The sequence below is a fragment of the Cyprinodon tularosa genome, unplaced genomic scaffold, assembly GCF_016077235.1.
Source record: "Cyprinodon tularosa strain WSP-4 unplaced genomic scaffold, ASM1607723v1 ctg62, whole genome shotgun sequence".
Lineage (NCBI taxonomy): Eukaryota > Metazoa > Chordata > Actinopteri > Cyprinodontiformes > Cyprinodontidae > Cyprinodon > Cyprinodon tularosa.
In genome coordinates this window covers 175,628-197,582 of record NW_024039363.1, presented here as the reverse complement: position 1 = coordinate 197,582, position 21,955 = coordinate 175,628, and the positions used below count along the sequence as shown (strand labels likewise).

The window sequence follows — 21,955 nt, the reverse complement described above, 5'->3', positions numbered from 1 at the left end:
AAAAATCTGATTTAATGAAGTTATCACATTTGCAGGTCAAACTTACATAATTGCCTAACTACCATACTTTGGCAGTGAAGCAGAACAATCCAGCTTTCCACTTTAATATTCATATCTTCTACATACAGGGCTCTGTGCAGTCTTGAAATGTGCAGAAATAGCAGTTTCAAAACTTTCACCCCTCCACCCTAGATGGCTAGATATTATGTTTAGAGGCTATAATAATAATAAAAAAACTGTGTCTAGAAATTGGATCATGAAAGTCTATTTTTTTTCAATTGTTTTAAAGACAATAAATAAATAGATCAAAAAATAAATAAATAAATAACTTAATGTGTCAAATCCCTTCAGACATGTCTTAGCGGAGATCTTCCTTAGGCAAAGCTTCATTAGGTAGATGATCCCTAATAGTGCGCAATGGGGACTTATGGATGCATGTGAATTGATCGTGAAGCTCTACCTTTTAGCCAAGCAGTCCAAGAGATGTTTATGTCTTTATTTAAGTGTGATTTCTATAAGGGGCATCAGTGAGATTAAGTTAATGTGACTGTGTTTTGCTATAAAAGGTTCCCGAATAGAGACAGCAGCAGAATGTGTCACTTTTGCCCTCAGACCAAATTTAGTGTGGCCTAATGGAACAGAAAGCTTTGGATAAGGAAAATTAAGTGAACATGAAAGGAGAACAGAATATCAAGTCCTCTCTGCCTCTCTCTTTGTCTCAAGGGAGATAAAGGGTTAAAGACATCTTCAGTTACTTTTATTACATGTATCTCGATAATGGCTAACAGTAAGTCATAAAGGACCATCAACAGGTAATAGGTAACAATCTCTTAGTTGCAGAAGTATTTTTCTAAAACAATGTAAAAAGGTAATAATTCATTTGGTAATACCCATTGCTACACTGATACTAAGTCATATTTCTTGTCTTGTGTTTTTGCAAAGCTACAATAACAGTCAGGTCTACAATGAATAAATACTTCACCAACTAACAAAAAAAAAAGAAAAGCTCTTTGTCAAATGATAGTAATAGTTGAGTTCCGTTGTGAATGTTGAGTTGTAGATGAGCTTGGAGCACAGCGCAGTCAGGGGCAGAGTCTAAAAATGTTGTAAGATGCATTTGAGACTCGTCTGTGCATTAAAATGGTAATGATAGAGCTGTCTTACTTTTCTAGAGAGACACAGTTACGACCGTGGGCAATGGGCACTCTGTTTGTGGTTGTGCCTGAGTGAATCACCCCTCCAGGTGAGATGTGCAGCCGTCAGACTGGCAGCAATTTCCCCAACAGATAAAAGGCCCAGCTGTTCAAAGTTCCTCCTCATTAAGAGAGCATCCATGACCAAACCGTATTTGAAGATATACCAAGGACTTATCATGTTATGTCATTTTTCTGTGCCACAAATGGTGGCTCATTTTACTGGTAGATGATGATGATGATATGCTTTCATCTGTCCTAAAGTTTAATTATTAGTGTTTTTTTGTTGTTGTTGTTTTGTTTTGTTTTTTTGCATGAAGGGAGCTATAAGAATTGTACTGATGCTGTTTGCTGCTTTATCATTACTTCATTGTTCACAAAAGGCTTTGAAGTTTTGCACCGTGCATCTGTCCTTTTCTGTTGCATCTTTTAAGCCAACCACAAAACAGAAAACTTGTGTCACCTTGATGAGTCCTTTGAGGCCAAAGATTGCCTCTAAGATTTGCCAGTGTGTGTGTGAACTTAAGATATACAGATGGGCTTTCCATTTTTGTCATACTGGTACACTAACATCTTGATGCAGTGGGAGTTTGCAGGTGAGATCCAAGGGCTACTTGTAATGGAGAAGTTGTGACTGGCATAAAATGGCTTTGGCTGCTTCCGGCAGTGGACAAGCGCTCGGAGTACGTTTGCTGCCATGGCTCTGAAACGCTTGCTGATGAAGCAGTATAGGAAGAAGTTGACACCGGTGTTGAGCAAAGCCAGCATGTTTGCAATGTCGGTAAGTGCGTGGAGCAGCCGACCGGCACTTTGTGATGCTGGTGGTGGAGAGTAGAAATGGTAAAGGATCAAGACCGTACGTGGAGCCCACAGAACAGCAAAAACAGAGGTGATGGCGAGGAGGATGGCGGTGGTCTTGCCAGTGGAATAGCCGCGCAGTCTGAAGCAGTTGCGGCGCTTCCGCAACTTCCGCACGATACCAGTATTGAGGGAGAAGAAGACTGCGCAGGGTAGGAGATATACAGTGGCACAATGAGCCCAAACCAGAACATGCTCTGCCACTGTTCTTCTATTGCTTTCTCCTCCACCTCCTCCTCCTTTATCAATCTTGCCAACCCCTGGTAGACTGTGCCAGAACTCAGGCCACCAGTAGTAGGGAGCTGCAGAGAGCAAGCACCCAATGTAGACTGCAAATATAACCTTGCGCGTTCGGGCAGGATAGGACACCGTGTGGTAGCGGAGAGGGTGACAAACAGCAATGTAGCGGTCGATGGTCAGAGGGACCGTTATCCAGATAGAGGTATGGATGGAGGAGAACTCTAGAACCTGCACTGTGTTGTTTATGGATGGAGGCAGGAAGGAAGCCAGGATAAAATCCTCTAGGATGAAGTCAACAAACACAATGAGGAGAAGAACAAGGATGTCAGCAGCAGCCAGAGCCAGGAGATAGTTGTAGGAGGACTTCTGACGACGCAGCACCAGCTGGGACAGGATAACCACAGTCAGGATGTTAGCTAGGACAAATGGAGGATTTAAGATGGTGATGGAAGGAAATATGAAAATGGTGATGAAAGGAAAAAAAATAAATGGACAGATATTAGGGCAGGGAGGGAAACAGAGAGATTGATTGTTAGTGGACTACAGATTGAAACAGCTAGCAATAAACAATTAAGCAATAGAGAACCAGCTAACAACAGCAGAAATGGTGCAAACACTGACACAAGCTACATACAAGAAAAACATGCAAACAATTTTGCTTTTGAACTACATAAAAGATATTCTGCCTCAATGTAAAAGTGTATCAATCCTTTCTCTGTGTGTTACTTCTTTTCATTTTTCACTTCATTGACACCTGCTGGGTAATTCAAGGAGCACCTGCCTCTCCCTTCAGTCAAATTGTTATCTCTAATCAGGAGGAAAGTAACAACAAAGTCATGTGACAATGTGCAGTGTCACGGCCCTTAAACTATTGTTTGCTATCAATTTGGCTGTAATTCACCTTCTGTACAAACAAGTGTTAGGGCAGGCCATTTTTCCTCTCAGCCTATTTTTTTTCTAGCATTTTACCTGAATTAGACATTTTGTTTATCTAAAATATTAGACATTTCCACTGAAGCTGACAAAAGTCAAAGGGGATTTTTTTTTTACCTTTCATGCATAGATTAGATAATACACCTAAGATAAGGAAATTTTAAAGGTAACTTATTTGGCATTAAAATCAAGAACTGCTTTTATAAATTCAAGGTCTTTAAAAGTCTAATATGATCAAATTTTAAATGAATGTGTTCTCATAGTTTTGAATTAGGAGTTCATAAATACACATGTCTAGGTCCACAACAGAGGCCACCATGTTTGATGGTCTCTATTTGCCCAGAGTTGCTGAAAGGGACAAACATGTAGTCAACTTGTTTTTTTGCATCTTACGTCAGGATAAAACAAGAGTATTTGCTTTTACTAAGCTGAAGAAAATTCATGAGGGAGCAGGGCTTCAAAAAGGACGTAGAAGTTAAAAGCTTTCTGTTGAACAGGTAAGTTAATGTAATAAAAAGAGTAAAGTTTATTTCTGCCTCAGGTTAGAAACTGCTCAGTGTGCTCAAGCAACTACTCTGCGCAGCCGTATTTCCCTAGATATTTTTCCATGTATTTCATCATAACTTTTTTTTTTGTTTGTGAGCTCAAAGCTCGCAAATGTGGTTCTGTATTTTGGAGGCCAACAGGCGCTTATTGTTTACTTCAAGTATCGCTTTTAGCTCTGGATGGCAAACAGTGGTTCAGTCAGCTGGGATAACATTTACTATGAAAAAATAGGGTCCGCTAACTTTTTCCGCAGCTTGTGAAAAAACATTTAGATCAATCTGTTTAATTGAGTAATAAAAATATTTGCAATTATATTACTTTCCTCCAGGATTTAACAGAAAGGGTACATTAATTTGGGGTAGGTCAAAGGCATTTCAAAAAAATTATATTTCAGACATCTTTTTCCTCAGAAGGTCTACAAAACAGACTAATACATACCTCAGACTCATTACATGTAATTCAGCAACCCTACAAACAGATCAGCAGCACTATACCTATCATTTTGTGTGTGGCTAAGCAGAATATTCTAATCCAACCTGCTAGCACAGCATCAAGTCAAGCCCAATAAGTTACCTCAAACAAAGAGGGACAGAGACATTAATCCATTTAGCAGCCATCACTGTACATGCAAGCGTGTGTGATCGTGCCCCTCTCTTCAATAATGCATCTGGGATTGGATGAAATATGGCAGCTTGGAGTCTGGGACATCACACTTCAAAGCTTTATCCACCAACAAGCAATTACAAATGACAAAGATGGATCTTGATAATGACTAAAGATGTGCTTGCAAGGCTGGAAGCATGTGTAGCAGAGCACGCACACATGAGCAAATACCGGCATCTGAACATGTACACACAAGCATGTAATCTGAGATGAGCCAATTCATTAGGGTCTGATCTATCAACCATAAATGACAAGCCAAAGCTATTTGGAAGATTTAATACACCAATACATAAAAGGCTACTTCATACTCTACTCTTCAGATAGGTTAACATCTAGCAGGGTTTCCCAAAGTGGGTTGGGACCATCTGGTGGGTGGTAACAGGATAATTATGACAAACATTGTGATGTGATCCCTGAGACAAATGGGGTGCAAAAACATACAGTATCACAAACTACGTACATTTAAAAAAATGTCCCATGAAATAAATAGATGTTCATCTTATGTATTTATCTAATAAATTATTTTAATATTAATATACAATTAAATTATACATTAAATGATTAAATGTCACCAGTTGATGGGAAAAAAATTCTGACTCCAACACGTAATGTAAAAAATAAATATTTAAATGTATTTCAGATAAATAATATATTGAAAATAATTACTGAACTCTGTATTTGTATACACAGTAAATGTAGAGTTAAATAATTATATGTTTTTACGTCACGACTTGGATGCACTGTTATTTTGAAATGTATGGGATCCCCTGTAGTAAAGGTTTCACAGAGTTATCTTTAACATAAAACAATTAGAATTTTGTTGAATTTTTGACTTTCAAGATATATTGTAGTAATTGACGATGTATATGTCTGTAAAAATATATTTATCTTGGGTTTTATTTATTTGCTGTTTGGGGAAATAGAAATTAAGCTTAAGGGAAAAATTGAAATTGGAAGACTCAGTATCCCCTGGACCACCTGCGACATCCCTCATTCAAGCTTCAGCCAATCACCTTCTCCGACGCCAATCATCAATGGCCTAGCCTTGTGTCTGCACACCAGCAAACTTTAACATGCCTTTGAACTTTCAGTCATCAAGCGCTTTGTTTCGTCTATTTCGCACTGATCTCCTGGTTCCGATCCACCCTTATAGGAACATCCCAGGCCTTCTCTTAAGCTTTCGGTCCCTCCTGAACCTGCTTCAGCTGGCATTTCATCCTCCGCTCACCAGCTGTCCTCAATCTCCTTTCCTCCTGCTAATTTCCTCCAGGAGCAAGCTTAACCACTCCATGGTTAAGCTCCGCCAGGCCTTCGCTCCTTCCACCTTCCACACAAGTCTCTGTCTTCCGTTCAACTTATTGCTCAGCAGGCAGCTTTGCTCCCTACATCTGTGTTCAGCTCACAGAAACCCAAAACCAATTCTTTACAGGTGAGACGTACACTATATTGCCAAAAGTATTTGCTCACCCATCCAAATTATTGGAATCAGGTGTTCCAATCACTTCCATGGCCACAGGTGTATAAATTCAAGCACCTAGGCATGCAGACTGTTTTTACAAACATTTGTGAAAGAATGGGTCGCTCTCAGGAGCTCAGTGAATTCCAGCGTGGAACTGTGATAGGATGCCACCTGTGCAACAAATCCAGTCGTGAAATTTCCTCGCTCCTAAATATTCCACAGTCAACTGTCAGCTGTATTATAAGAAAATGGAAGTGTTTGGGAACGACAGCAACTCAGCCACGAAGTGGTAGGCCACGTAAACTGACGGAGCGGGGTCAGCGGATGCTGACGCGCATAGTGCGAAGAGGTCGCCAACTTTCTGCAGAGTCAATCACTACAGACCTCCAAACTTCATGTGGCCTTCAGATTAGCTCAAGAACAGTGCGCAGAGAGCTTCATGGAATGGGTTTCCATGGTCGAGCAGCTGCATCCAAGCCATACATCACCAAGTGCAATGCAAAGCGTCGGATGCGGTGGTGTAAAGCACGCCGCCACTGGACTCTAGAGCAGTGGAGACGCGTTCTCTGGAGTGACGAATCGCGCTTCTCCATCTGGCAATCTGATGGACGGGTCTGGGTTTGGCGGTTGCCAGGAGAACGGTACTTGTCTGACTGCATTGTGCCAAGTGTAAAGTTTGGTGGAGGGGGGATTATGGTGTGGGGTTGTTTTTCAGGAGCTGGGCTTGGCCCCTTAGTTCCAGTGAAAGGAACTCTGAATGCTTCAGCATACCAAGACATTTTGGACAATTCCATGCTCCCAACTTTGTGGGAACAGTTTGGAGCTGGCCCCTTCCTCTTCCAACATGACTGTGCACCAGTGCACAAAGCAAGGTCCATAAAGACATGGATGACAGAGTCTGGTGTGGATGAACTTGACTGGCCTGCACAGAGTCCTGACCTCAACCCGATAGAACACCTTTGGGATGAATTAGAGCGGAGACTGAGAGCCAGGCCTTCTCGTCCAACATCAGTGTGCGACCTCACAAATGCGCTTCTGGAAGAATGGTCAAAAATTCCCATAAACACACTCCTAAACCTTGTGGACAGCCTTCCCAGAAGAGTTGAAGCTGTTCTAGCTGCAAAGGGTGGACCGACGTCATATTGAACCCTATGGATTAGGAACGGGATGTCACTTAAGCTCATATGTGAGTCAAGGCAGGTGAGCAAATACTTTTGGCAATATAGTGTATCTTTCCAAGACTTGCATGTTTTCCAAATTTCTTGCCTCAGCGCTTTCTTCTCTGTCAGGAGTGGTGTAAATTCTCACTCACGTGCATCTCCAGCCTTCGGCTTTACATCGTTCATTAAATCCTCTAATCCTAGCCTTCCAGGAACCCCAAGCTTGATTTTCAATGTCTTTTTACTGTTTAACCAATGTCCTAGCTGAATTATCAGCTGATTGATTATACAGTATGTTGCTTTTCATGGATGAATCTATATTGGTTTTGTATTGTTGTTCCAACTTCTTTTGTAGTCCAATGTTTAATTTCTGAAAACTACAAATTTATTCCTTGTCAAATCTATTCCATAAACATAAACATTGTGGTTTAACTCAAAATTGACCATTCAATTTGAACGCTGCTTTAAAATGGAAGCAAAGTATCTTTGAATGACTTGAATTATAAGTCCTTTCAACCTAAAACTGCTTAATCGAATATTATAAATTTTTCCATCACACTTTATCCCAGCTAGGGTCGCAAGGAATCTATCTCTATATCCTATTTCCAGCTTTCTATGGGTGAGAGGCGAGGTACACCACTGCATCCAGTTTGTTTGACAAACAGGACAAAGAATCATTCATGCTCACACTCAAGGAGAAATTAGAAAAGCCAATGAACAGTCATGTTTTTGGACTGTGGTAGGAAGTTGGAGTACCCAGAGAGAGCACATGCTCAGAAAGAACATGCAAACACCATGCAGAAAGACCCCGAGCTGGGAATCGAACCCAGAAACTTCTTGTTGCAAGGTAGCAGTGCCACCCACTGCGCAGCCCATTCTGTTCAAACTCAGTTGAAACTAATTTGATCTCAGCAGGCTAAAAGAGATCTAGACAACTTGATGCTTGAAAGAGCCAAACTGCCAGTTGAAGTAAACATTGGCAAAAGTGATAAAAAAAAAACAACAACCCTGATTTGTCAGTTACCATACTCGCGATAAATGAGGAGTTTGGATCTTCCAATGGTCACTCAACCATTTAGGCTTTGGCTTAGGCTGTTGTATATCATGCAGTATACAATCCGAGTCTTTATACCACTTCCTATCATATGGCAAAAATTCGAGTGACAGTCTTGTCACTTTTAAATGATCAAAGCTAAGCTTTCAGCCTTCGGGTTTCAGAGGCATCTTGGCTCATCCACTCTGTCAGCTTAATTGAGCTCGTCATTATTTAATCCGCTAGCAGGCACTCAACATCATCTGTTAATCTTAATCATGAGTCATGGTTTAATAACGCTGAGTCACTTATGGAGTTAAAGATGAATGACTTTACTGTTTTTTCATGTTTAATGCTTGCAAATTGGAATTATGCTTCATTTGGTTGTTTCATTGTTAAAAGTCCTTGAATTTTCATGGGCCTGTAGAAAAACACTCTACTTTTACTATTCCGTCATCATCGCCATTCATTGCTTTACCATCAAGCACAATCACATATATTATTGCAGCGCATCGTCCCTATATTCATCACTACACCACGTTAAAACAGCCGCATCATGCCCATGGCACATCAATGTGGACGCATTATTTAGTGAATCGGCTGCTCAAGGGTTACTTCAAAGAACTCACTCCAACATTTTGGTCAATGATTTTCAGCTTTAGCTCCCTGCATCTGTCCCCACCTCTCCTCCTTGTTTAATGCTCAACGTCTTCTTAACCTATAAGGAGGCATGATCAGCATTGACTGGTGTGGTAAGCCTTTTTTAACTTTCTCCTCTCCACATTGCACTTATTTCCTGCTTTTCTCCACACCCAATGACTCTTAAGGGCTGGTTATACTCCCCGCAGCAGTGTGTCACAGTAAGCTTGACGCAGACATTTTTAATTTATGCTCTATTTTGAAGCGTGGTCCTCGCTATACGCTGTGGGTCTAGATACGGCAGAGGCAGAGATGAAGTGGGGGCAAGTTTGTGTGACAACGGAGGGCGAAAAAGAGCGGGGATTCAGATGGAAAAAGGGTCCCAGCATTCTCGTGCACCTCGTTCTTCTAACTGGTCCAACTTCACGAGTTGTTTTCCGCAATTGCGGTCATAAAAACAAAACAAGCCGGCCTCCTGTCTGCGGCTCTGACTGTGGTCACCTACAATTTGGGAGAGGCTCAGCAGAGTGTCTGCGGAGGGGGTGGGGACCTCTTTTTGTTCATTGCGACACCTACGCAGACGACCTAGTTTCGAAATATAAATCAGCCTGTCCATCAACAGAAACTCATCCAGCACACAATCACTCAACCAGCTTTCATCATTCTCTTTATAATTATCATAATTTTCCGTATCAGCGGTGTATCCCGTTGCATGACAAACCGCTTTCACCTTTTCTCTTGATCAGTCTCTCTCTATTCACCCTCGTAACTATTGGCACATGCCACCGCACCGTCTCTTTCGACCTGCCTCTTTATCAGTGTGATTAACTGCGTTGCTCTGTGTTAATCTCTATCCCTCCTCTCTTTCTCTGTATGAGTCTTTCCAGGTTGAAATGAGCTTTAAACGAAAGTTTGATCTGGAAGACTCTTGCTGTATCAGCTTCACCTGGATCCCTTGCGATATATCTCTTGCTGAAGCTTCAGCTAGTCAATGTCAGGAATGCGTCTTCTAAGAAGGCAATTATCTTTTAAGATCCCTTTGATCTAGCTCAAGGCCTAGCCACCAGCAAACTTTCAACCAGTTGAACACCATCTCCTCCCTCACTCTCAGACCCACTCAGCTTTTGGCTTATTCCACCACCAGTGTATAGGCCCTGGGGAAGACTACTCTAATCCTTTTCCTAGGTTACTCATCCAAGCAAATGTCGATTCACAGCATATAAGTCTTCTACTTGGGCGCAAGCGCCAAAGAACAAAATTAATTCATGTCAATAAAACTTTTCTAATTGCAGCTTTTCTCCTTCTCTCCAGGTTGAATTATTTAATGCTTGCAGAGGTTGCAAAATGTCTATTAAGCACAAGCAAAGAGCAGAAGAGGAAATTTCAAAATTTTGCATAATTACATCAATTATCAGAAAAGGAAGAAATCCTTTAGGGCATCTCTGGTTTAGATATTTGATATATTTTCCAACTACTACAAGGGAGAGGAAAAGAATCTGGATCCTGTTATCTAGCGTGGTTAGTTATTTTTTATTACTATTATTGGTCGACAGGCTTTCTGTTTCCATAGGTGTGAATCAAGACACCCATTAGTAAATAAAAAGAATGAAGAAAAGATTTAATGTAAAGCATGAGAAATATCCTACACATACAACCAGAGTTATAATGTTAAATTTTTGCTGAATTGATATTTGGATTTAAAAAGATGATATGAAAGTCTTGGTGGCTTTGCCTATCAAACCACTTGCAGCTAATGTGTCATAAAATGGGAAAAGGTTAGTTATTTACTGTCCCTGCTTGCTTTTTATTCTGTTTTTGGCTGCAGCAGGGGCTCTCTACAGCTGAACAAAAGGGATCTGATGCAAGCTTGACATTTTCCATTTAGTAGCAGCCACCGTACAATGGGTTTGCCCATCCATTTCAATTGATCCTGCTTTTCTTTAGCATTGTCTTTTTGGATCTGCTTGGCATTTCGGAAGGAGGTGGAAGCTTAGGGAAGCACAGGCCAAGTTTGTAACGATGCAACACACAAATCGGATTTACAGAAAGATTACTGCAAAGTTCCATCATCTGCTTTGTAAAAAAAAAAAAAAAAAAAAAAAAAAACACTTATAGCAAGATAAAACACCAGATTTGTTTTTGAAGTGTACCTGCTTTTTGTTTTGTGTGTTTTGTTCTGTACAAACTGGTTGTTTGTTAGGATGTAGGGTGTGTTTGTCATTTTCCTATGCTGCTCTATAGTGTCAGGAAGGCTATGGTCACTGATGTCTGGTGGGAAGAGAGAAGACAAGGCATGCTCCCTGAGGTGTATAACGAGGCTGACTCATCCCACCATTAAAGGCACATCTTCAGAGGGGCTGTCAACACATGACCCTGCACCAGTTAACCCAGAAAAACCAAGGGTAATACTTGAGTGACACGAGTGACTGGTGTTTGATCATGGATCAAACACAGAAAACAAGAATTCATGTGAAAATAATTTGAGCACCTTGTAGGTTGACACTTGATACTATTAAGAGCAAATAATAGGAAAATAGGGAAACCATGTTTCAATGACAGTCACAAAGTTAAAAAGAGGACAGGTAAGTAAGAGTAACAGAGAGACAGGATTATAGAGAGATAGTAAAGAAGACCACAAGAGAGAGGGGCAGATGAAAAGAAGGGAGGAGAAAGAGGAAGGAAGGAGGTAAATATCAAAGCTGGCTTCAAAGGTCACAGGCACTTTGTTCCTGATGACAACCATTTCCCTTTTGTCTTCTCCTAAGTGTCAAAGTGAACATAAAGCGGGTACAATCTATTAAATCCTTTCAGCAAAACCAGGGGGAACGCCCTCAGTGCAAAGCCAGCTAAAAGATTTCACACAGTGCTAAAAATCTGATTTATATGATTTTATGCATGCAAATGGAGTCGTTTCAGGGAAGCACGTTTTAATCAGATGATAAGTTTAATACGTGTGCTGATTGCTGATGGGGCAGCACAAAAAAAGCATTAAAGGGAAAAAAGACGTGTTGAAATCGAAAATTGAACTGTATTTTTATAGATAAGAAGGAAAAGACAGTGCTGCATTAATCTAACAATACTAATGCTGTTTTCTTCTGCCTGCATAACTTAGCAGCTACTCATTTAAGAAAATAAACCTTAGTGTTGCATTTCTCTATCAAGGGGAATCTAAACTAAATCCATGAATGAATATTTACATACTTATGTGTTATCAACACTTGGGAGTAATTTAAAGGAGGGTATGAAATCTAAACCAAAAAGCTGCAAATTTGTAATGCATTAAAGTACCAGCTTGGTGTTTTCAAAGGACTCCTAAGCAGTAGGTTCAATATAATAATTTCATTATTTTCTCTTCTATATACAAATAAATACACGGTGAAAGAGTGAAGATATAACAGAGGCAAAATAAAGACAATCGTAAAAAAACAAAAATGAATAATTTAACTATCTCCAAATCACAGCTCTGTAATCATCCTCACATTGATAGCCCAGTAAAGCTACCAAACTAATACAGAGGTTTAATTTGGTGTGTTTCCAGCTGCTGTAGCAGAGTTCTTTATGTCAGCTGCACAAACAAAGTCTGTTCTGTCTCAGCAGATCTCCTATTTATTGCCTTAAACAACACCTCTCTCATTTGTTTTCTCCTCTCTTACCCTCTCTGGCTTACTAGCTTTCACGTCGTAACTGCAGGAGGAAAACAAACTCCAATGCTCACTATCATAGTCTACCTTATTTATCCATTTACAATAACCAATCCATTATTTCTCCCTCCTTTATCTTGGCAATCCAACTCATATTAAACTGTGCCATGAGAGTGATAGCATCTATTAATAAGACACCACCCCGCCCAAAATGCCCCGTTACGGGTGTAGATTGATGGATCGATAGTTCAAACTGAAAATGAATGGAGCCCATCTCTTTATTAAGTAGCAGGTGACACTTGGCCCGCACCACAGCACAGAAGAAGAAGTGGCTCTTGGCACTAAGGATTCCCAACCCTTTTCCCTTTGAATTGGTGGATAAGTGGGTGTGGATGTCCAATATGCTCAGGCAACAGTCACCCTCAGAAGTCGACCTAGCTGTGACAGCTGTGCATGACGAAATTACTTTTTGTGATTATTATCATGTTGGGGGAAAAAACAAAACAGGTTTTCAGTGTTGATTGTTTTAAATGTTTTAACCAGACTGATTTTTTAAGATTTAGGAGGAAGAAGATTGTGGCCATTTCCAGCTATAAGGCAAAAATAATTGGGCATTGCAGGTGACATGACTGCATGTGAGAATAAAAAGAGAGATAGCCAGCAGACTTGTCTCAATGTTCCAGTGACAACAGACTTGTTAGAACGTGTGAAATGTAAAAATTTACACTCTCTCAACAGCAGAACATTGGGAAAAGAAATAAGAATCAAGTATATAATTTAGAAGAAATTCAAGTCAGAATTAAGAACACAGCACATCTTTTAAAAGTAATTTCCTTTTATATTAGCCTGTGCTCATCTGGGTTTAACACCTCCACACCTGGTACGTGCGACTCTAGTTTCCAGAGTCATTTAATATTTCATATTAAGGCAAGTGGGGGTTGTGCAGTCAAAGCAACAGTGTGTCCCTGAAAACATATCCCTCAAAACCAGAGGACCCAACAGGATGATACCTGATTTCCACATTTAAGATGGCTATAACTCTCATTAACAGTAGTTGAATGTTCCTACTTTAATCGTTTGTAGCAGTTCTTTGTTATGTATGCAGCATTTTGTTACTTGTTCCGGGGCTTGTGTTTAGAGAACAATATGTTTTAAAGATGTGTATATGCACAGAATACTGCTTAGAACACTGTTTTTGCAATTGCTATGGCCGTAACAGTTAACCTGACAACAGCCAGATGCATGTCTCGCGCCGCCTAGCTCCACTCACATACATCTGGGAACCCGCCATAGAAATTGCCTTTACTGAAGGCTGGGCCTTATCAAAACTTCTTGCATATGATTGGATAAGCCACTTGTCTGTCATCTTTATCGATGTGCTATTTCAACCACTCACACCGAAGCTAACTCGTGACACTGTGAGAGGAGGAGCCATTTGGTAGATCAAGCTCTTGTCAAATCCGGTCGGGAGAAGGGCGAAAACATCGTTTCCACCAACAAAAGCCTTCAAAGCCGTTCTCTGAGGTTCTTTTAATGAAACAATATCAGATAGATTGGACAACACAGAAGAAATAGCAGCATCAATGCTAACGCTTGCTTCCTCAATGCGAGCCACCATTGTTGTTGGAATCTCACGGTCGCTTCTCCACTCCAGGACACACCCGCCTTGCGTCCTGATTGGCCAGACCATAAATTCGGTTGGGGAAATCACTTTCAATGAGCGGGTTCCCAGATGTATGTGAGTGGAGCTAGGCGGAGCGAGACATGCATCTGGCTGTTGTCAGGTTACGTAACAGTGGCAGTAGTGACCAAAGAGAATATAAGGGTCTACAAGTGGAAAACTGGAATGCATTTACCTTGGAGATTACATTATATTGAAATATTACTTTTTTCAGTTATACTAAAAGTTAGGGGTTCCATATAATGGCATGAAAATTTTTAGGTTTGTCGAGGGACTGAATGGTCAGAACATTTTAAAATTATTAACACTACGGTTTGAAAAAGTAGAGGAATCCAAGTACAGAGAATTAGTCGTTTCATTAGATGCCTTTTAGACATGTCAAGAACTCACATGAAAAACTGCAGTTTTAGCAATATCTAGAGGATTAAACCCTCCGTGAGGTACCACCTTAACATGACGGGATTGTTTGAGTGCCCGAATTATCCTAGGAGTTATGTTGTCCTGGGTGTCACTGGTAAGGTCTCCCATGGCAAAAGGTCCTAGATGACAGGTCAGACTAAGAGCAGCTCAGAAGACCTCTATGGAAAGAACAAAGGCTATATTCACACTGCAGAATGAAGTGACCCAAATCCGAATTTTTTTGCCCATATGCGGCCTGGATCTGATCTTTTCATGGCTGTCTGAACAACACAGATCCGATTTTTTCCAATGCGACCCAGGCCACTTGGCTATGTGGTCCTTAATCCGATACAAATCTTACCTTTTCAAATGCGACCTGTGTGTGAATGGCCAGGTCGATTCATCCGACCTGAACATCAATAATACCTGACAAAGGTCACTATTCTGCATCTTGCTACGCAGAAGCAGCAAGAAAAACAACAACCATGGCGAATGATAATGCGGAGAGCAGTATTTATGTTTAACCATATTAAAAAGATTGAGTTTTTATGGTTGGAAAAGACCGCTAGATGCGCGCCGGCACCACCATCCATGTTTACCTCCATAAACACAGAGCACGTTGGCCCGTGACGTCATTGCGTCATCTACTGCGCATGCGGGACACGCGTTGTATGACTGCAGTTCACACAGGAGATCACATACAAGTTGCATATATTTGGAAATGAGAACAGCAACGCAAAAAAAATTAGATTTCACCAAAAAATCGGAATTGAGCATCAAGGCCTGCAGTGTGAACGTAACCAAAATCAAGGACCATTACATCGCCCGGTATGGTGCAGCCGGAGCCCCATCATTGAGCCAGGCCTGGGGTTGGGGCTCATATTTTAGCACCTGGTGACCCAGCCTGAATGGACAATATGGGCCTGCCTTCCTTTGGATCCCCCACCCACAGAGGGATCGGTAGGGGTCAGGTGCAAAGATGAATGGACGGCGGTCAAGGTGGGGTGCCTCGACAGCCTGGTCCACACAAAGAGCTTTTGGCTGTAGCGACGTGTAACGTCACTTCGCTGAGGGGGAAGGATTTGGAGCCTCTTTGGGAAGTTGAGAGGTACTGGCTAGATATAGTCGGGCTCACCTCTACACACAGCTTGGGTTCCGGATCCCATCTCTTGAAGAGAGGCTGGACTCTCCACTTCTCTGGCGTTGCCTGTGGGGAGAGGCAGTGGGCTAGGGTGGCCTTGCTCATTGCTCCCAATCTCAGTCATAACATGTTGGAGTTCACCCCGGTAAACGAGAGGGCTGTTGTGTTGGCCTATGGGCCCAACATCGATGCTTGGGGGGGTACTAGATGGTGCTCCAATGGGGGACTGCACTGTTCTACTGGGAGACTTTAACGCCCACATGGGCAGCGACAGTAAGACCTGGACTTGGGTGATCGGTTGGAATAGCCTACCCGATCTGAACCTGAGTGGTGTTCTGCTAATGGACTTCTGTGCTAATCAGTTTGTCCATATTGAGCACCATGTTTGAGCACAAGGATGTCCATAGCTGCATGTGGCACCAGGACACCCTAGGCTGGAGATCGATGATCAACTTTGTAGTTGTGTCATCTGATCTCTGGTCACGTGTCTCAGACACTCGGGTGAAAAGAGGGGTTGAGCTGGATCCACTGGCAGGGGAGGAAACTGGTCAGACCTGGCAGGACCAAGCGTGTTGGAAGAGTCTGTTGGGAACTTCTGGTGGACCCCTCTGTTGTTGCAGTCTTTAAGTTCCACTTCCGGACGAGTTTCTACCAGATCCAGAGGGAGTTTGGAGATATGGAGTCGGAGTGGTCCATGTTCTCCTCCTCCATTGTAGATGCACCTGTTCGTAGCTGTGGCTGTAAGATCTCTGGTACCTATCGTAGAGGTAATCCCCGAACCCGGTGGTGGCGCCCAGAAGTCAGGGATGCCATCAAGCTGAAGAAGGAGGCCTACCTGGCCTTGTTAGCTAGTGGGACTCTGGAGACAGCTGAGAGGTACTGGCAAGCATGCTGCAGCTTGTGCAGTCGCATAGGCAAAAACTCAGGTCTGGGAGGAGTCCGGGGAGGCCATGGAGGAGGACTATTGGTCAGCCTCAAAGGTATTCTGGCAAACTTTCCTCCACCTTAGGAGGGGAAAGCGGTGCTTCACCAACACTGTTTGCAGTGCGGGTGGGGAACTGCTGACCTCAACTGGGGAGGTTGTCAGGCGATGCTTTGAGGATCTCCTCAATCACATTGACATGTCTTCTGAGGATGATGCAGAGGCTGGGGACTTAGAGGTGGATCTGCCCATAAGCCAGGCTGAAGTCACCGAGGTGGCAAGGCCCCGCGGGTGGATGGGATTCATCCTGAGTACCTTAAGTCTCTGGATGTTGTAGGACTGTCTTTGCTGACACTTCCAATTACAGAGGGGTCCTTCGTGGTGCCCTGTGGGGGGTGCCCCAGTAAAATGGGGTGCAGGGCTCTCTGTTAAGGGCTGTCCGCTCTATGTATGACCACAGCAGGAGCTTGGTTTGCATTGCCGGAAGTAAGTCAGACCTTTTTCGCGTGCATGTTGCTCTCCGCCAGGGCTGCCCTTTGTCACCATTTCTGTTCATTACATTTATGGAGAGAATTTCTAGGCACAGCCAGGGACCCGAGGGTGTCTGGTTTGGGAACCTAAGGATATAATCTTTGCTTTTTGCGGATGATGTTGTCCTTGGGCCTAATCAAACCAGAACCTTCGGCGTGCAATGGGGCAGTTTGCAGCCGAGAGTGGAGCAGCCGGGATGAGGATCAGCACCTCCAAATGGGAGCCCATGGTTTTCCACCGCCGAAAGGTGGACTCCCCTCTTCAAGTCGGTGGAGACTGACTGTTTGTTCACTGTTTATGAGCAAGGTACTTGCTCATACATGTCAGCAGGTGCAGAAGTCTTTCTGAACATTACATAAACATTACAGAAAAGACCTGATTTCAGTGATTGCCTCATATATAGATAAATATATAGAATATATATATAGAAAAAATATATAGAAACAGATAGATAGATAGATAGATAGATAGATAGATAGATAGATAGATAGATAGATAGATAGATAGATAGATAGATAGATAGATAGATAGATAGATAGATAGATAGATAGATGTGTGTGTGTGTTGTGTATATACCATTAGTAAATTGTAATTAAGGTATCTCTGAAGGAACCATTACGCAATAGTGTCTCCATTTATTAGGGAGAAGTCCAAAAGCGTCAAAAAAATCTATATTTCATTCCAGTGGATTCCACATGTTTTTACTACCTTTACCATCTTTACCAGTACATAGGTGAAAAGATAATCTTACCTCCTTATCCTGTTTATTATCTGCCATTTTCTGGCTTATTAAATCAGATCATATCCGCCTTTCCTAAGTCGGAACATTTCACACCTTTTGCCATTTTAAAGAGTTTCTTAGGCAAGTAAAGTAGACTTTCTGTCACATAAAACTTCCTTGATCCATTAAGATTCCAGAAGACTCAGTGTACAACCCAAAGAGAAGGGCTCACATCTAGGGTCCCAGCATGTCAACAGCTTCTTTGTTCTGCCATTTGCCCTAGATGCACATGTCTCTGTTTTCTCCAGCCGCATGGCATGGCATGTAGAGACAGAAACAGCAGGCTCAAGTTAGCAATTAATTAAAAACGTGGCAATTAGTTTCAGCTCTGTCATCTCTGGCAGCTTCACTCAGTGCTCTGAGGTGCTACTTTTGCTGGATCTCTCTGCCTATTAGCACTTTTATACCTCTTCTAACAGCAATGTTCTTCTTTGCGCAATTTTATTTGCTTTTTTCAGGCATGATATTTTCATTTAAATTTTAGCATTTTCCATTTTATCATTAGGTCCAACTTAATCATTATTCATGACTTGACATGCATTATAGTCATCTTGTCACCTTCATCTCTCAAATATCCATTAATATGACCCCTCTTTGCCTCACATCATGCATGTATGAGTCAATGTTTGGCTGTATGAGTAATGGCTGCTAACTGATGAATAACCCACCTCATATGTAGCTTCCTGTCTATCAAGAGGTTTTTATTGCATGTGTGTTTGTAGGTCATGCTGCTGCTACTCATACACTGCAAAAACAATCCAGAAATAAGTAAAAAATGGCTTAAATTAAGTATATTTAGCCTTAATTTGAGCAGGTAAATAAGATGATTTGCCAATGGAATGAGTATTTTCACTCTTAAAATAAGATAGTTAGATAATATTTACTTGAAATAAGACAATAAAATTGTTTTTTCTTATTTTAAAAGGAAATTGTCTTGTTCCATTGGCAAAGTGTCTTACTTACCTCCTCAAATCAAGGAAAAACGCACTTATTTTAAGAAAAAATAACTTATTGAGATTTCTAGTTTTTGCAGTGTACATTCTGCTCCTATAAAACATTCATGGTTCCGCCTGAGTGGAATGAGCTGTGTCATAATGATTGAACAACTCCCTGCTGCAAAGTATGAGCTAGCTTTGCTTAACTTCCATCAATAGAGGCGCCCTATTGTTGTGCTGCCTCACTCTCCCCTGGTTACTTTTACCAGGTGACTAAATAAACAGCCTCCATTTCATTTGTATAGCATACTCAGCAGCAGAATCAAAGGAATGACAGCAAGGAAATTCGCTTGTGTCAGACTTTTATAATTAGTCAGGAACTGCACAGAAACACTTATTTTTACTAGACAGCAAATCTCTGGGGCAGCTGCAGTCTTGGCTCACAAAAGGCTGCACTTTGCATTGCTTCCAATCAGAACAGCTTTTGTTGGTGATAGAGTCTAAATTTTACTCTTATCAAGGGAAAGAAATTGATCTAAGAGATATTTGTTCATCCTCGACACACCGCTTTAGAAAGACACTAAAATGTATTCCATAAAGTTGTAAATAGTGGGTAAGTCCAGTGCCTTGCTGAAGTAGTCAAACTTAAATTGTTAATATTTTTTCACATTTTAACAAGAAATGCATTGAATTACTTTTTTGTATAACACAGACAGTGGTTCATTAGGAAGGAGGTTCATTTTTGAGAATTGATGGAAAATTTGAGTCAAGATCTTTAAAATTCATATTAATTTACACCACTCACAGCTACAAGTATATTAAGGTATGTCTCAATTAGCTATGTGCATTATGACTGGGATTTTCTTCTCTTGAACATATCTGAAGAAGTTGGAGTTAGAGAGATTATGATGATGTAGATTTATAAGATTTAGGCCTGTATTTTGACTTGTGTATTTGATCTATAACAAGTCCAAAGTAACAGTTTTTTTTATTGTCTTCCTATAGCTGTATGTGCTTTGTTGTTCTATTAGAAAGTAAACCTCTCCCTCAGACATGACAGTTATACAACAATTTTGTTTTGGTTGATCACACTAGCTTCCTAAAAACATACACAAGCTTATGCTTGAGGTGTGAAAATTGAGCATCTGTGAGTACTTAGTAAATAAGTTTTCTTTTAATTTTAAATCCCTCACATTTTGGTGATTTAACTATTTTGAGGGCTTTGGATATCTGAAGTTTAATCTTTGATCAGACTGTAGCAAATTTGATCCTTTTCCTGACCTCCACTTTATTTTATTTTTTCATCTATGTCTTCCTCTCCCTGCCTCTCTGTTTCACACGTACACAGACACCACTTTGCCTCCCTCTATGAGATCGGGTTATTGCTCATGGATCACGCAGTGGGACAGAGGCAGTAAATGAGTCTGACGGTGATGGTGAATGGACTAATCATTCAATATTGAGGACATAGGTGTTATCGAATTGGGACACTAGAGAAAATGCCATGCAGCACACACCTGTTCTAGAGGTCAAGCCAGTAGGATTACTTATACAACTTTACATGCAGCTACCTATGCCAATTTTACATCTAATCTTAATGCCTAAGACGTTTACAAAAAATCCCAAAAACATAAAGCATTTTTTTCCAAATGTTGCTGATTTTAATCTTTTTAAGGGGTAGGAATACTGAGAGATACAAGTAGAAACAAATACACTGAAAATATATGCATGCGTGATAGCCACAAGGTCAGAGTGACAAATCAACAGTGTGTGCAGCGGCACACAGCAGTCCTACTCAGTCCTGCAAACAAGTGCACAACAAATCGAAATGCAAAGCGTAACTGTGGGAGACAGCAGCTATGCAGACACCAGAACCAGATGCAGGTTGCACAATGACTTTCTTACCAGGCAGGCCGAGACAGAGCAGGATGCTGTAGTAAATGACGGGCAGGGGTCCGAGAGGGCATCCCCCAGTGGTCCCATTGTGGTGGGACACCGGGAAGATGTGGCTGTGCTCCATGCCTTCTTTCTGTCCTTGTCCTCTTCCTCAGCTGAGCTCAGTGTCAAGAAGTCTGGCCAAAAGGATCAAACCATCGCCAGTTCAGAAGAAAAGCTGTTCTGTCCTTGGGTACCAATGAGCATGAGTGTGTGGACAGTGGGTGCAGATTGTGGTGAAAAGGAGGGAAAACCGGCAGAAGATGGAGGAGGAGGAGGAGGAGGAGGAGGGAGAGACAAGACGCGACTCGAGAAAGAGGCGAGAAATGATGTGTGTTAGTAGGTGATGGAGAGGAGGGTGGCAGACAGACAGAGGCTCGAGGAGGTGAGTGTGAAGGTAGAAGAGGTGAGGGGAGGATGCTGCATGAGTGTGAAAGCAAGAGGGGGAATAAGATAGAGGAGAAAACACAGCAGGAGGAGGAATAAAGAGGGGGAGGGAGAGAATGAGGGAATAAAAGGGCAGAGGGAGAGAAAGAGAGAAAGCTGCAGGTGGGAGGTGGGGATATTGAAAGAAAAAAGAGATTTAAAACTGACAATGAGACAGATGTGATGGGTGAGAGGAGGCAAATTTATGTAAAGTTGACTATAGAAAAGCCCAGACATGTTGATAGTCAATCTCTATATTGCTGAGTAAAATTCTGTACTTGTCAGACTCAGAAACTTCAAAGCTTCTCTGACACATTTACAGATACCTACTTGTATAACAGGAGCACACAGTAAACATACATGTGACCAGGGATATCATGTGATGTGAACAATCTGTCACTTTTCTCACTCAGAGTGAGATCCACTTCAAACTCCAACCATCTGGTTATCCCACTGAGCGTTCGAAGGTAGCTTACATTATCTCTTTATTAGCAGGCAAGGCTATGCTCTGGGGAACCTCATAATAGCAAAACAATCCTAGTCTCTGTCATTCCTACAGAGCATTTTCTCAAGAATTGATCTGAGTGTTTTGCCTAGTTCTTCGCAGTAAAGAAGCTTCAAAGGGACTTTTTTTTTAAATGATCATGGCGAAGTATATTATCAACTTCAACCTATTATCTTCAGAGAGTACCTGGAATGAGGATGCCCTCATGGGCATTTTAACTACTGGACTTAATGAAATGGTTAAGGATGAACTTTTTTTTTTTTACAACCAACCTCAGACCCTGAAGTCACTGGAGGACCAGCAACTGGAGGACGTAGCCACCTGGATAGATCTA

At 41.6% G+C, this 21,955-nt stretch overlaps 1 protein-coding gene across 1 annotated transcript; it reads right to left on the bottom strand.

Moving 5' to 3' along the window:
• Window positions 1–267: 267 nt before the first annotated feature.
• gpr139 (G protein-coupled receptor 139) lies at window positions 268–21,147 on the bottom strand. The gene is made up of 2 exons (XM_038307731.1): window positions 20,661–21,147; window positions 268–2,707 (listed from the first exon to the last, which is right to left on the bottom strand). The coding sequence occupies exons 1-2, from the start codon at window positions 20,773–20,775 to the stop codon at window positions 1,716–1,718; spliced, it is 1,107 nt and encodes a 368-aa protein (XP_038163659.1). The 5' UTR covers window positions 20,776–21,147; the 3' UTR covers window positions 268–1,715.
• Between the last annotated feature and the right edge of the window lie 808 nt (window positions 21,148–21,955).